General features: G+C 39.8%; 1 protein-coding gene across 1 annotated transcript; it reads left to right on the plus strand.

Annotated features, from left to right (window-relative positions):
* Positions 1 to 1,462: 1,462 nt before the first annotated feature.
* On the plus strand, positions 1,463 to 8,754 carry COL10A1 (collagen, type X, alpha 1). The gene is made up of 2 exons (XM_006879022.1): positions 1,463 to 1,628; positions 6,697 to 8,754. Exons 1-2 carry the CDS (start codon positions 1,475 to 1,477, stop codon positions 8,583 to 8,585), a joined length of 2,043 nt encoding a protein of 680 aa, XP_006879084.1. The 5' UTR covers positions 1,463 to 1,474; the 3' UTR covers positions 8,586 to 8,754.
* The last annotated feature ends 7,225 nt before the right edge of the window (positions 8,755 to 15,979 follow it).

Below are 15,979 nucleotides of genomic sequence, written 5' to 3' on the forward strand. Positions count from 1 at the left end.
CATACAATAATTTGAAATATTTAAGGGACCAGTCCTTGGAGGAGGACATCATGCTTGCAAGGGTGGAGGGACAGCACAAGAAAGGAAGACTTTATGGATTTATTCAGTGACTGTAGGAATGAAAGGAGATGTTTTGGAGACAAGGAAATTTGCTCAAGATAGAACAGAGTTCAGAGTTATTGTGCATAAAATCACTATGCGTTGTAGGCGAATCAACGGCACATAACAAGAGCAACAACAATCATATTTAAATTTTCTTTTATGAACTTCTGAGGGCTTACAATAAAATCCTGAGACAGCAAACTTTCCATCTTTTTGTTTCTTTTATCTCATGTCAAAAGAAGTAAAAAGTCCAAGTTACTGTAATAAAATTTAGTTATGACTTTGGGCTTGTATATCCTTGATTAAGTTATTTATCCTTACAATTAATGAATGGACACACTGATTGCTCTGAATAATAACTGAAGAATTAGAATGATAAATTAGATAACCAGTAAGCCAGTAAGGCTTCTCCCTACATGTAATACACTCCCAAACATTTTCAACAAGAATGTGTTTTTCAAAACAAAAAAGTATTGTTCTATCATGAACAAATATAGACATCTGAGTAATAACTTCTAAAATGAACACAGAAAAAGATGGTTCTGTTTAAAACTATTAATATATATTCAAAACAAAAAGTTTATTTTTTTTTTCAATAAGAAAACAAGGAAAAGGAGAACCTAGCCTGATCCTGTATGCCTGCCCAATAGAACTTTCCACCATAATTAGTGCTTACCACGTCTGAGAGGAGGAGCTTCCACTTAGGGTAACCTCATGTAGTAAGGGAAAAGCAGTATAAATACTGCAGGGCAGCTCTGAAGAGAGCATCTTCTACAGTGCTCACCTGGGCAGAGGAGACCTCAGAGAGCTGCCAACAAAACACATCCAGGAATACTCAGTGCTCTGGTAAGTCTATGGCTTGATGTTCACTGGTCATATTCTTACTTGGACATAAGCTTCAACAAATTGTTAATTATTTCTCTTTCTGTGAAGGAAAAAAAAGATTCCAATAAGAAAATCTACTTAGAGGGTTTAATTTATATCAGCTTATATTAAATATTTTGAATGAAAGTATATTTTCTAAATCATGCCCTGATGTGAATTTCCATGTACTTGGAAACTACTGAATATCTCAGTCTATGCCAGAGATCTTGATTATTTTATACAGACATCCAGTGATAGTTCCTGTGTTTCTTTCTAGAAATTACTTCAATTTTACTTGGTTTTCAGAAAGAGTGAGGACATGTTCATACAACTAAATAATTGTAACTTTTATTAATTATGGAGTATATTCAAAATACATAAGAGAAGATTAAAAAGAGTAGGCAACTATGTAAGGGTTTACCTATATAACTTCAGAGAAAGGAAATAGGTCAACAACAAAACGGTGTGAAATAATTTCTTTGTAGTTTTTCAGAATTCATCTGAAAATATGCTGCCACAAAGAGCCTTTTTGCTGCTAATGTCATTGAACTTGGTGCATGGAGTGTTTTATGCTGAACGATACCAAACACCCACAGGCATAAAAGGCCCACAACCCAACACCAAGACACAATTCTTCATTCCCTACACCATAAAGAGTAAAGGTAAAGTAAATTTTATATTTCTCTCTATTGTCTAGTTGGCTGCTACTGACATATTTGATGTTTATTTTTAATACTCTTAAATTAACCCAGATTTTTACAACACAATGATTTGTAGAAAGTGTAGGTTTGTTCAAGAACATAAATGTCTCTTGCATGAGGTATTGACTGACATACCTGAAGAATATTAAGAATTTTCACGTGTGGACATTTTTCCTCTTCAAATGCTGCCTTTACACAAATAACCACCCATGAACTTGGAACAGAATCCAGGCAAAATTAATAAAGTTTAAAATGTTTTAATTAAAAATAATTGCCTAGTGTACAAATAGGCACAATTTTATATATCCACACATTTAGTTTACTTTTGAAACCCAGTCAACTAGTTCACAGATTCACACAAACACTTAGCAAACAAAAGTTAATATCCCTTGAGACAAAGAGGTAAATGAAGTAACCATTCTCTCATTTAGACATTTTTGTGTAGTTTTAAGTGCACAGGCAGTTAGCCAGAATTAGTTGCCTGACCTTGTGAAGGTTATTTATCCTTACAGAAAGTTAATTGTCTCATTTGTAAAGCAAAGAGTATCTCAGAGAGCTATTAGGAGACTTAAATAAGTTAATAGCTGTAAAGTTCTTAAACTCATCACCACCTGGTAGAATCCTACACACAGCAACTTTGCAGGACAGCAGACTGACCTTAGCATTTCCAAGGTTTTAAATTACTATGGAACAGACTGCCTCATCTTTCCCCACTGGGCCAGTTGTTAGTGTTGCTGTTATATACCAGTGAGTCAGAAAAGATTCACTGTTGTCTTCTCTAGTGGATATCCATAGACACAGGAGTTGATAGGCCATATTTCTCCTACAGAGCCCCTGGTAGATTGCACCAGTATACCTTTGAGGTGGGAGTGCAAATACTTACCACTGAGCCGCCAGAAACACCCCCAACCCTTTCGAGTTGTTGTTGTGAGCTGTCAGTTGGAACCAATGGATAGTTTACCCTCCAGTGGATTTAAATCTAGAAGGAGGAGACTGCCTTCCTCCTGCAGAACACCTGGTAGATTTGAACCACGTGCCTTTGAAATTTCAGCCCAGGTTTTCGCCTGGAGGCCAGAAGAGCTCCCTTGAGCCTGCTAGTGAGTTTGAATCTACAAATTTTGTTAGCAGCTGAATGTTACAAAGTGCTTAAATGCTAGTAATTACTCTTGCACCTATTATACTATTACTTTCATTTTTACTTCTAGTGATGTAGCCTTTGTTGAGTTTTTATTTCCTTTTTAAATTTACCTTTCATCTGTCTATAATGTATGTAATGTTCTAACAAGTCCTCAAAGATGAGCAAACATTAGGTCTCACAGTACTAATTCATCTGACACAGAATTTCCTCTCTAACCTAGTTTCCCCCTCATTATATGTACATATTTTACACTTGAAATAAAAGCTCTTGTGGCATAACCCGTATCAAGTTGTACTACGAAAGCAAAGGTTGTCAGGCTCTAACAGTTCACATTGGCCAGCTGCTCCTTGAGAAAAGAGTAACAGTCTTCTTTCATTGTGATTTACAGCCTTATAAACCCTCTAGCAGAGACCAGGCTCGATGGTAGATAGCTTTCTGAGCTAAAGCTCATGCATGGTATTTGCCATCAATAAATGGTTGGATACAATCATTTTGAGCAAATTGAAGTAGTAAAGTTGCCTTTTTAAGAAGAAACATAAAATTTAAACCATTTTGTGTGGTAGCCTTATAGTTAAAAATAAATTCACAGCACAACACATTGTCTTGCATGTCTCAAAAGATTTAAACAAAATAAAAGGAAGGTAGAAGTTAGGGAAAAATGTAAAAGACTATGAAATAGATTAAAGCAACAAGTGTAATTTGAAATGTTCTCTTCAATGACTAACACTAGATTCAATATTCTTTAAACCAAAAAACTAAACCCATTGCCTTTTGTAGTAATTCTGTCTTTGAGCAACCCCACAAGACAGAGTAAAATTGCCCCATAGGGTTTTCCAGGCTGTCGATTTTTAAGGAAGCAGTCTGCCACAATTTTTATCTAAAGCACAGACCTTTCAATTAGCAGTCAAGTGCTTGAACCACTCTGTAGCTAGATCGTCTTCAATATTACCTATGATCACAGGTTGAGACTTTTTAGAGCTTACTAAGATCACAGCAAATTAATTTAAGTTAAAAATGAAATAAACCCACTTTCAGAAGCTTATAAATATTTCCATCTCATATTAATGTGCTTTGGCTATTTTTATAGTATAAACAAAAATTTATATCTTGCTTGCAAATAGTAAAGTTTCAAAGCTACACACTCTATTTGACAATGTACTGTGGCTTCTTAAATGCCAATCCGAAAGCTGTTTTAGTTGCTGTTTTTTAATACAGTACTGTAATAACAACTAAAGGGAATCCTACTCACAAAAAAATGTTTTCAAAAGCAATTTTCAACTCCAACACATTCGACTTGTATTACCATTATTAAGTCTTCATTTTAATTTTTAATACCATTGAAGAGTTAGTGAAATGGAGAGTGAGTACATTAATTTTTATTTTTAAATTGTGCCTCAAAAGTTATAGTTATGAGCCATGTTCAGGTTTTGAGCAAACTATGCAATGATAAAGGAGTTTTGATGACGTTGAGGCTAAATAGTTGTCCTGCCAACTCAAAGGCAAGTGGTTCATATCCACAAGACGGACAATCTCCTCTCATGTGATTGACAGGCTCTAAGCACCCCCTGGAAGGCCAGCTAGGGATCAGTGCTGACTTCACAGACAAAGCAATAGCGTCATTACTATGAGATATTTTCTGACAGTGTATAAATTAAAATATTATAAGCAGGTGTTCTAATTATGGTTCTAAAACTCATTAATAAAAAAATTTTTAATATAAATTCTTCAAATAGATACTAAAAATCATGTCATTTACTACATCTTTTCTAGAGATCTTCGTATTAGTCTTAAAATACAGATATTTTGGGTAGATTAATCCTATGATTACTACCAAAAGATCCTTTGAAATGTTGTAAAATGCTAGTTCTGGGACATTAAATGCTTGAAAAATTAAAGCAGCACCTGAAACCCTTCTAAGGTACTAAGCACACTATGGTAGACAGGCCTACTTTATTGTATTTTACTCACCTGTGTGACTCCAATGCACTTTTCACCTTAAGATTGTCTTTGTGGACTGTGAAGTTAGGCCTGCCCCACTGCTGATTCTCCAGTGGGTTCTCAGAGGCAGTAAACGGCACAGGAGGAGATTGCTCATCTTTCTCCTGTGGGGCTGCTGCGGGTGGATTCAGACTTTTGGGTTCAAATCCTTTGGATGGGCAGTACATAAGCAACATCTTGATGGATGGAGAGGAAGACTGAAATTGTTAACAACTTCATCTTACTTAGATCCACCGTTAATACCCTTTGTATGAGCAATTAGGAAATAAAGAGATGCATTGTACTGGGAAAGTCTGCAGTTGGAGACCTTTCAAAATTATTGAGAGGTAATGATGTCAAGATTGAGGACTAAGGTGCATTGATCCAGGCCATAGTCTTTCCAATCGTTTGCTATTTGTTTGAGAGCTGGAAGCCTTTGAGCTATAGTGTTGGAGAAGAGCACTGAATGTCCCACCAAAAGAACAAACAAACATGTCTTGTAGAGGGTTCAGCCAAAGTGCTCTTTGAAAACAAGAATAATGAGGTTTTGCCTCACATACTTCGCAATATTGCTAGTTGGGACTATTCTTTGGAGAAGGACATGATGTCCTGAAGGGTGAAGGGTTTGCAAAGGAGTGTAAGACCCTTGACTGGGTGGATTTATGCAGTGACTGCTACAGTGGGCTCTTGTGGGTCAGGAAGTGTGAAGATGGCACAGGATAGAACAGGGTTCAGATATGTTGTTCGTAGGGTTGCTATGAGTTATACTATACTTGATGGCATCTCACAACAGCAACAAACCACCAGAACTCCATTCCATCTTAAAGCTATCTCTAATTCCCTCATTCTTTCTTTCCATTTTAAGTGAATAATGGAGAGTACAAGAGGACTGCTGGTTCAGTGGTAGAATTTTTCCTTCCATGGGGGAGACCAGGCCCAATCGTGGTCAATGTACCTTACATGCAGTTACGATCCTTTCATCAGTGGAAGCCCTTGTGTGGCTGTGATGGTGAAAGTTTTCGGTGAAGCTGACAGAACAAGTATGAAAAAATTTGGGAATCCACTTGCAAAAAGCAACCACTAAAAACTCTATGGAGCACAGTAGTCTGAAATCATTGTACATAGGGATCCTATGAGTTGGGGTCAACATAATAGAACCTGACAACAAAAAATGGAAAGTTTAAGAGTTCATGGGGTTTAGATAGGTTGAATGAAAAATCAACCTAGTCCAAACTGTGTCTAGTATGTCTATGGCTGATGTAATCTATATTTTTCATTTTGATTCATGATGGCTTTTGTAAAGGAAAATCATTATAGTTCTTGAACATTTTTCTACTTTTTTAAAGATTTATTTTCTGTCAAAGAGCTGATGTTTTTTCTTTTCTAGGTGTTGTTTTTTCTCCAAAACCATTTTGATAAATCTACTCTTACTGAACATAATCTATATGAATTCTTCAAATCCAGCTTATTGAGATGTATCATTAGGGTAGCTATCATAAGGAAAGTATTATGGTAGTCAGAGTCTTATCATGCTGTCTTTTTTTTCTCAAGCAAAGTTTTTAATAATAATAATAATAATAAAGACCAAGCAAAAGTAACATTTTTTACTATATAAAAATAATACGTGCTTTTATTATGAAAAACAATAACAAAAAGGACAAATTAAATAACATTAGCTTTTATCTTTTAAAAATAAATTCTAAAACAATATTTTTTAAAAGTTTTATTATCAAATGAAAATCTTAATACTACGACTATTACTAATAAAATGTGTCCAAAGCCATTTAGGATCGATTAGCCTAAAGACTGGCAAATGAATAATATTGAAAAGCTTTATTTCAAGTCATATTTAGAGAAACAGTGATTTTCCTTAATGGCATTACTGACTTCCTCTTCTTTGGGTGTATGTTTTAGGTATACCAATAAGAGGAGAGCAAGGTGTTCCTGGACCAGCAGGCCCAACTGGACCCCGAGGACACCCAGGTCCTTCTGGACCACCAGGAAAACCGGGTTATGGAAGTCCTGGACCCCAAGGAGAGCCAGGGTTGCCAGGACCCCCAGGACCATCAGCCACTGGGAAGCCAGGTGTCCCAGGACTTCCAGGAAAACCAGGAGAGAGAGGACCATACGGGGCCAAGGGTGACATTGGGCCAGCTGGTTTACCAGGACCCCGGGGTCCTCCAGGGCCACCTGGAATCCCTGGCCCAGCTGGAATTTCTGTGTCAGGAAAACCTGGACAACAGGGACCTACAGGAGCACCAGGACCCCGAGGTCCTCCTGGAGAAAAGGGTACTCCCGGAGTTCCTGGTATGAACGGACAGAAGGGGGAATCAGGATATGGTGCTCCTGGCCGCCCAGGTGAGAGGGGCCTTCCAGGCCCTCAGGGGCCCGTGGGACCACCTGGCTCTCCTGGAGTAGGCAAAAGAGGTGAAAATGGGTTTCCAGGACAGCCAGGTATCAAAGGTGAGCGAGGTTTTCCAGGAGAAAGGGGACCCACTGGCCCACCAGGTCCACAAGGTCCTCCTGGAGAACGAGGATCAGAAGGTATTGGAAAGCAAGGACCTCCTGGATCTGCAGGGCAGCCAGGAATCCCAGGAGCAAAAGGTCATCCCGGAGTTCCAGGAATGGCTGGGCCCCCAGGGCCTCCTGGCTTTGGGAAACCAGGTTTGCCAGGCATGAAAGGACAAAGAGGACCTGCTGGCCTTCCAGGGGGTCCTGGTGCCAAAGGGGAGCAGGGGCCAGCTGGCCATCCAGGGGAGCCAGGTCTGACTGGACCTCCTGGAAATATGGGGCCCCAAGGACCAAAAGGCATGCCAGGCAACCATGGTATCCCAGGCTCTAAAGGTGAGCCAGGGCCAGCAGGGCCTGCGGGACAGCCTGGGGCTAAGGGAGAAAGAGGCTTCCCCGGCTCAGATGGAAAACCAGGATATGCAGGAGAACCAGGTCTCAATGGTCCAAAGGGTAACCCAGGTTTACCAGGCCCAAAAGGTGACCCTGGAGTGGGTGGTTCTCCAGGTCTTCCAGGTCCAATGGGCCCAGCAGGAGCTAAAGGAGTGCCAGGAAATAATGGTGAGCCTGGCGTAAGAGGTACCCCCGGAATTCCAGGCACTAGAGGCCCTATGGGACCTCCAGGCATGCCGGGAGTCCCTGGTTCTAAAGGAGACCCAGGAAACCCAGGTCTTCCAGGCCCAGCTGGGGTAGCTGTTAAGGGTCTCAGTGGACCGACTGGGCCAGCAGGACCTCCAGGCCCAAGGGGCCATGCTGGAGAACCTGGTCTACCAGGTCCCCCAGGTCCCCCAGGTCCCCCAGGTCAAGCAGCTTTGCCTGAGGACTTCATAAAGGCAGGCCAAAGGCCCAGTCTTTCTGGAACCCCTCTTGTTGGTGCCAATCAGGGTATTACAGGAATGCCTGTGTCGGCTTTTACTGTCATTCTTTCCAAAGCTTACCCAGCAATAGGCACTCCCATTCCCTTTGATAAGATTTTGTATAACAAGCAACAACATTATGACCCACGGACTGGAATCTTCACCTGTAGTATACCAGGAATATACTATTTCTCCTACCACGTGCATGTGAAAGGGACCCATGTTTGGGTAGGCCTGTATAAGAATGGCACCCCCGTGATGTACACTTATGATGAATATACCAAAGGCTACCTGGATCAGGCTTCAGGGAGCGCCATCATCGACCTCTCTGAAAATGACCAGGTGTGGCTCCAGCTGCCCAATGCTGAGTCAAACGGCCTGTACTCCTCTGAATATGTCCACTCCTCTTTCTCAGGATTCCTAGTGGCTCCCATGTGAGACAGACCTGGCAAGTTGATCTCAATCTTCTGCTTGAAAAGGCATTTCCCAACCCATCCTACCCCACAAAATACACGCAGAGGTAGGCTGAAAACAATGTGAGTGGCTTCGTTTCATTGTCCAAAATACAGGTTTGAGCTATTAGAACAACAATTGTGCTCCCTGAAAAAAAATTTTTTTAAAAAAAAAAAAGAGCAGCACTGGCTAACAATAATATGAAGACCCTCTTTCATTTCCAGTCAGTAATTGTAAGATCTTTTCAAGCTTTCTGTGAATTCTTTAAATATTTAAGAATTCACCATTAAAAAAGAAAGAAAAAGTTAAAGGAAAGATCTACCACAAAGAAATAGAAATGAAACCTTAAATTATACTAGATTGACTTCAGAAACTAAGCATTTTCTTTTTTAAAAAAAAAAGCCCATTTGTTGCAAACTATTTGAGAGTTTCTGGGAAACATTCAGGAAGTATCATACGTCTTCATAAAACTTAAATACTTGAATATTCAAATTAAATAGACACTGTTTATCCTAAGCTATTCTGATGGTGCATTACTCTAAGACTTATCTTACCTGACCCCTTTCATACAGAACTTTTTAAATACATAGGTGCACATGTCCTTTTTAAAGCTCCAGAGCAAAACCAAAATACTGTGTTAAATTGATCTGAAATGCAAGGTGCTTTATTTGTGAACTTTTACAAAGCTTTTGTGATTACAAAAAAGTTTTAATTGCCCTTCACAACTTGGAAGTAAGTGTCTAACCTATACTTTAAAATATTCAAGAAAGATTTAAACACTAGAAAAATAATAAATGATGTCATTTCCTATGACTACAAGTTGAATGAATATAATTCCTTTAATTACATATTGAATCTTAATATTATTTTATTGGTTTACAGAACATTAGCATAGGGACATTGTATCTGCCATTCCAGCAAAATTACAATTATAATGCCAGGGGTTTCAAAATCTGACTAGAAATGAAAAGACATTATTTATTTATGCTCTGTACTGTATTTTTATATTGCTGTTTAAAATTGTAAGCTGTGCCTCACTCGTTAAAATACAAACTATTTTACATACTCCCTATTTACAATGCAATAAAAATATTGATTGGATACCTTTTTTGGCTGAATTTATTTGAAACCAGAAATTTGGTATTTCAATTATTATTTCCAATGATATAAAGTTAATAAAAAGTAGTATAATAAAGTTGTAGATAGATTCTACAGATGTCATGAATATGGCTTTTCACAGGGACAGACATTCCACACATGCCAGGCTCTCAGTGTGTACTTGACTCCACCAGTTGCCAGCAAATTAATTCTGATTCATAACAAATCTATATGTGTTGGAATATAACTGTAATCTACAGGGTCTTCATGGAAGACTTGTTTGGTTTCTGTGTTTTTGTTAGGTGCTGTCAAGTATGACTCACAGTGACCCTATGAACAACAGATCTGAACTCTGTCCTGTCTTGTGCCATCCTCAACATCTCTGACATACTTGAACTTACTGCTGCAGTCACCTTGTCAATTCATATTGTTAGAGATCTTCCTGTCTTCCACTAATGATCCATCTTTCCAAGCATGATTTCTCTTTCCAAAGAATAACCTAGCAACATGTTCAAAGCAAAAGAGCTGAAGCTTCACCATCTTTAATTCCTGTGTATTTGGAAGTGTCTTAATTTCTGCGTCAGATTTGAGGGACAATTTTGCCTGGTGCAGTACATAATGCTTTGTGCATTATGCATTGACCTGCTAACTGCAAGGTGGGCAATTCAAATCCCCAGCTGCTACACAAGAGAAATAGGAGGCAGGTTGATCCTGTAAGAGTTATAATCCTGGAAACCCAATGGAAGGTCATCAGGACTCAAAATAGACTTGACAGAAGTGTGTTCTGGGTTTAAACAATGGTTGGGACACCAAGAACTTATACTGTCTTCTTTCAGAGTTCCTTATATATCTCATATCTTAATTATCTTGCGAGTACATGGTTTCTGCCAAGAAATGAGAGCTTAGTCTTACTGGTTCTCGTTTGTAGGTAATGTCTTTTCCCCATATGATTTCAGGATTGTCTTTGTCTCTGGGTTTGGAAAGTTTTATTTTGAAATATTTTGGTAATTTTCTTTTACGGTCTATCCTGGTTTAGAGTCCTTAAAGTTTCTGACTGTATAGCATCTCATCTTCCTCCTTTTGTATTGTCTCTTCCTATTCTGGACTTTAATCATGCATAAATCATTTCTCTTGATAATATTCCATATAATTTTGAGGCTTTCTTCTGATTATTCCTCTATTGTATTCATATTGGGAGATTTGTCTTTAATCTTGCTGTTTCTGTGTTAGCTTGACTCAATTTTACTCCTCTGACTTTCTAACACGTTATCTATTTCTGCCAATTTACTATTAATCTTCTAGATTTCTCTGTGTGTGCTTGGGGTATTCTCATTTATTCCGTAAATTTCTTATTTTTATTAATCATTCTAGAATTTTATCTGTGTTCACATTCTATCTGTGACTTCCTCAAACTTTCTCTCAATTCATTGATGGTACCTAAATACAATTTCTTTGAATTGCCTATTGGATAGTTCCAATAATGCTCTGGGAGATTTTCAGGCCCTGTGTTTTCACAGGAGATTTTCAGGACCTATTTGAGTCCCCTTGTCTAGCTTGTCTATACATAATTTTAAATTTTCTGTAGTCTGAGACATTGTGGTGCTGTGTGTTTTGTTTTGATATTCTCAGTTGTTCATCAGATCACTATGAGTCACCTTGATGGCATCTAATGAAAACTTATTGGGGTGAGCGTGTTCCTCAGCTTTCTAACTTGGCAGCACTTAAAGTCAGCTTTCTTCTTGTGAATGTAACACAGGATATGAGAGTGTGCACTATTTTCTGCTCATTGCTTGTGTAAGGAAGTTGAAGGTGGGCTGGGCTAGTGTTAGCTACAATCTATCACTGAGCAGGTGGTACACAAGTAGCATTAGCATTTCTCCAGTTGGCTCTAAGATGTAGTGTGAGTTTCTCCCCTTCACTAGATAAGGAAAAAGAAATAATAAAGGGGGGAGGGTTGGAACCTAGGGAGAGGTATAAAAGCAAAAAGAATGCTCAAAATCACTGACAATACGAGTGATGCAAATCAAAAGCAAAATGAGATGCCATCTCCAGTGGCATTGGCAAAGTTTAACTAACAGGACAACAAGTAATAAATGTTGGAAAGGATGTGGGGAGATAGGAACTCTTATACATAGTTGGTGGGATTGTAAAATGGCTGGAAGGCAGATTGGCACGTCCTCAAAAGGCTGAACATAGAAATTCCATATGACTCCGCTATCTACTGTTTGGAATATTGTTGTTGTTGTTGTTGTTATGTGCCGTCGAGTCACCTGCAACTCATAGCGAACCTATGTACAACAGCCCTAAACTCCGCTCTGTCCTGTGCCAATCGCACTGTCTCTGACACTCCCATCCCAATTATCCCAGTCACTGAATCAGTCCACCTCATAGAGGACCTTCCTCTCCTGCGCTGTCCCTCCACCCTCCCAAGCATGATGTCCCTCTCTAAGGACCAGTCTCTCCTCACAACATGTCCAAAGTATGTTAGACGGAGCCTCAGAATCCTTGCCTCCAAGGAGCCACCGGGTTTAACCCTTTCCAGGACAAATCTGTTTGTTTTCCTCGCAGTCCATGGTATTCTCAATACTCTTCTCCAGCACCACAGCTCAAAGGCATCAATTCTCCTTCTATCCTCCTTAGTCATTGTCCAACTCTCTGATGCATAACAGGTGATTGCGAAGACCATGGCCTGTATCAGACACACCTTAGTCTCCAAAGAGATACCATTGCCCTTCAGCACTTTGGAGAGGTCCCTAACAGCAGACTTTCCCATGGCAATGTGCCTTTTAATTTCCTGGCTGCTGGTGCCAAGACTGTTGACTATGGAGCCAAGCAAACTAAAGCTGTGTACAATCTCAATCTCTTCACCATCTATCCTGATGCTGCCAATTGGTCCAGTGGTGAGAATCTTTGTCTTCTTGATATTGAGCCTCAATCCATATATATCCTGAGACAATGAGAACTGAGGCACAAATAGAGACTTGTGCACCAATGTTCAAAGCAGTGTTATGCACCATCAAAAGAACATGGAAACAGTCCAAATGTTCAACCACAATTGAATGGATTGAGAAATTATGGTACATTCCCACAATGGAATACTACACAGCACACAGGAACAATGATTTTGTAAATCACTACCTAACTTGGGAGGGATTGGATAGTATTATGCTAAGTGAACTAACTCAGTCCCATAAAGACAAACACTGTATAAGACCATTATTGTAGAATGAGTATGAGGATCCAAGGGGGAGGAGAAGGTGGAAGCAGAGGGTTAAGGATGGCCTGGAGGGGGGAGGGCATCTAATCATAGGGTCTCACAATTTGATGGGGAGGTGGTGAGGGAAATGGGAAAGATCTGGCATGAAAAACAATGTATTAAAACTTTGTAAATAAAACAGTATAAAATTAAAAAAAGAAAAATATAATATTTTTCTTTCTTATCTGTGAAAAAGGCAAAAAATAATAGAAAGGGTGGTGGGAAGAAAAGGAAAAAATGAGAAAAGCAAGGAGAGTGGAAACATAAAAAGAAGAAAAGGGGATAGAAAGAAGAGATGAAAAACAGTATTTTAAAAAGAGAAACTGGGGAAGGTTAGTACCTGATTGGTGTTCGTGCCATCACTGAGGAAGACAAGGAAAGGTGCATGGTCTGAGAGGTGCATGTCCAGAGGAAGGCTGGACACCTAGTGTGGATACAATTTCTACTCATCCAAGAGGTAGCTAAGGGTAAGGTGACCATTCAGGAGAAAAACGTTTGCTAACTTAGAGTGTAGCTAGAAGAGGAGCATGTGGCCAGGGATGGGGTCTCCTCCAGCTTAGCAGGGGTCGTGGGCAGTGTGTCTCCACAGGGAGGTAGCCTCTGTCAGTCTGGGGGATGAGTGTAGGTTAGCACCTCTCTGAGGGACAGAGCCACTGACAACCCAGGTGCCTGGGAGTAGGTTCAGATCTATTTTTTATAAGATTACTATGAGTTGTACTTGTGTCACCTAACAACAACAGGAGTTGAACATGAGCAGAGCCCCTTTTCATGAAGTTTCTCTCTTCCCAGGAAGTTTGAGGCAGGTTGTCTGCCAGGAATTATGTCTCTACCAGTCCAGAACATGACTCCAGGCAGGGAGTCCAGTCAAGGACAATGAACTCTCTTGGTTCTAGGGGCTGGAAAGCATGTTTACCTCCACCCGTAGGAGTGGTGTGACCTCAGCACCAGATCCAAGTGTTCGTGTCCAACCGTGGGCTGCTCAGGGAGGACATAGTGAAGATTTTCACAAAAAAAGTATGAGGAGCAAAGGAATGACTGAATTTTTCTGGTCATCAGTCAGATACTGACATTAGGATTAGTGCTATCCTGGACTTCTGCTCCAATCAGAAAGCTGCTTGCAAAAATTCAAAATGACCACACTATGTCAGGTCTGTTTATAATTCACTGTTCCATCTGTCTTCTTACTTAATGTTTTCATGTCTTTTTGTTTCTTTCAGTCAGTTTTTAGACTACTTTATAATTTTCTTTGAAGCTCAAGCCTCCAAGGTTATTATCTCTTTTTTGTGTGTGTGTTTGCTCTAGAGGGTCTGGGGAGAGGTCCACTTTTCTAGGCATCTCTGAGTTGACTAGAACTATCAACCCTTTGGTTAATAGCAAGGGTGATGATTATTTGCACCAACAGAAAATATACTGTGAAAAAGTGGCCACATAACCATTGGCAACCTGAAATCCATTTTTAAGGGCAGATGGATAGCTAGACATGGGAAAGTAAAACAATCGTCCCAAAACAGTTATTTTCTTTTGGAAAGAAATTAAGCAGGTGGCAGAGAAATATACAGTTTGAAGAAACATTCTGTAGCTATCATTACCTTGACATGTTTTCAGTCATAATATTTAAAATTATTTTGATAGTTTGAATTACATTAAAAAGAAAGTAAGCAATTTTTAATGTCAATCAAAAGGCAACACTTTTCTAAGCCGAAAAATACTGCCCTTGAACAGCCATCAGCCACTGGCTGAATCTAAACAGTCTGGTTCATGTTACTGAAGTGGTTGTTGTTGTTATGTGTCATCCAGTCATGTGTGACTCATAGCAACCCTATGTACAAAAGCTCTGAGGCCTGCCCTGTCCAGAGCCAGTCTGACTGACTCTGACACACCTACCCCTATTGCCCTAGTCACTGTATCAATGCATTTCATCTGGGGTCTTCCTCTTCATGAGCTGTCCTTCCACCCTTCCGAGCATGATATCCTTCTCCAAGGATCAGTCCCTCCTGGCCACATACCCAAAGTATGTGAGATGGAGGTTCAAACTTCTAGCCTCCAAAGAGAAACTTGGTTTCACCCTCTCCAAGACAAACCTATTTGTTTTCTTGGCAGTCCATGTATGCTGAAGACTCTTCTTCAGAACCACAACTCAAAGGAATCAATTTTTCCTCTGTCATCTCTGGTCATTGTCCAGCTCTCTGAAGTAATTGTGAGGAACATTGCCTAGATCAGGCACACCTTAGTCCCTAGACTGGCATCATTGCATTCTCAGTACTCTGCAAAGGTCCCTGACAGCAGATTTACCTAACACAATTCATCTTTTGATTTCCTGACTGCTAGTGTCAAGAGTGTTGATTGTGGAGCCAAGCAAGCAGTAGTTGTTAACAACCTCAATCTCTTCTTCATCTATTATGGTGCTGCCAATTGGCTCAGTGGGGAAAATCTTTGTCTTCTTGATGGTGAGCTTCAATCCATATGAAATAATACAGTCTTTGACCTGCAGCAAGTGCTTCAGGTCCACCTAAGTTTCAGCAAGCAAGGTTGTGTCATCTGAATAATATAGGTTGTTGTTGAGTCTTCCTCCAGTCCTGATGCCACATTCCTTCTCATAAAGCCTGGACTCCCAAATGATCTGTTCTGCATATAGATTGAAAAGATATGGAGACATGATGCATGCCTGATGCATTCTTTCCTTAGGTTGAACCCCACAGTGTTTTCCTGCTGTGTTGTCATGACAGCTTTCTGGTCCAACAGTGAGTTTTGCATAAGTACAATCAAGTGTTCTGGGACTCCCATTCTCCTCAAGGTAAACCATGATTTCCTGTGATCCTCACAGTCAAATGCCTTTGCATAGTCAATGAAACACGGATTTCTCTGGTACTCTTTGCTTCTTGCCAGGATCAATCTGACATTGGTGATAACGTCTCTAGTACTACGACCTCTTCTAAACTCAACTTATATTTCTGGTACTTCTCTGTCAATGTACTGTTCCAGTCATTTCTGGATAATCGTCAGCAGGGTTTTGCTTGTATATCAT

Source organism: Elephantulus edwardii, unplaced genomic scaffold (assembly GCF_000299155.1).
Source record: "Elephantulus edwardii isolate Elephantulus edwardi_28Jun2011 unplaced genomic scaffold, EleEdw1.0 scaffold00002, whole genome shotgun sequence".
NCBI lineage: Eukaryota > Metazoa > Chordata > Mammalia > Macroscelidea > Macroscelididae > Elephantulus > Elephantulus edwardii.

Coding starts and splice junctions, on each gene's coding strand:
- COL10A1 (XM_006879022.1), top strand. CDS start 1,475: ATGCTGCCACAAAGAGCCTTTTTGCTGCTAATGTCATTGAACTTGGTG. Junction 1,629..6,696: donor CTACACCATAAAGAGTAAAG/GTAAAGTAAATT, acceptor TGTATGTTTTAG/GTATACCAATAAGAGGAGAG.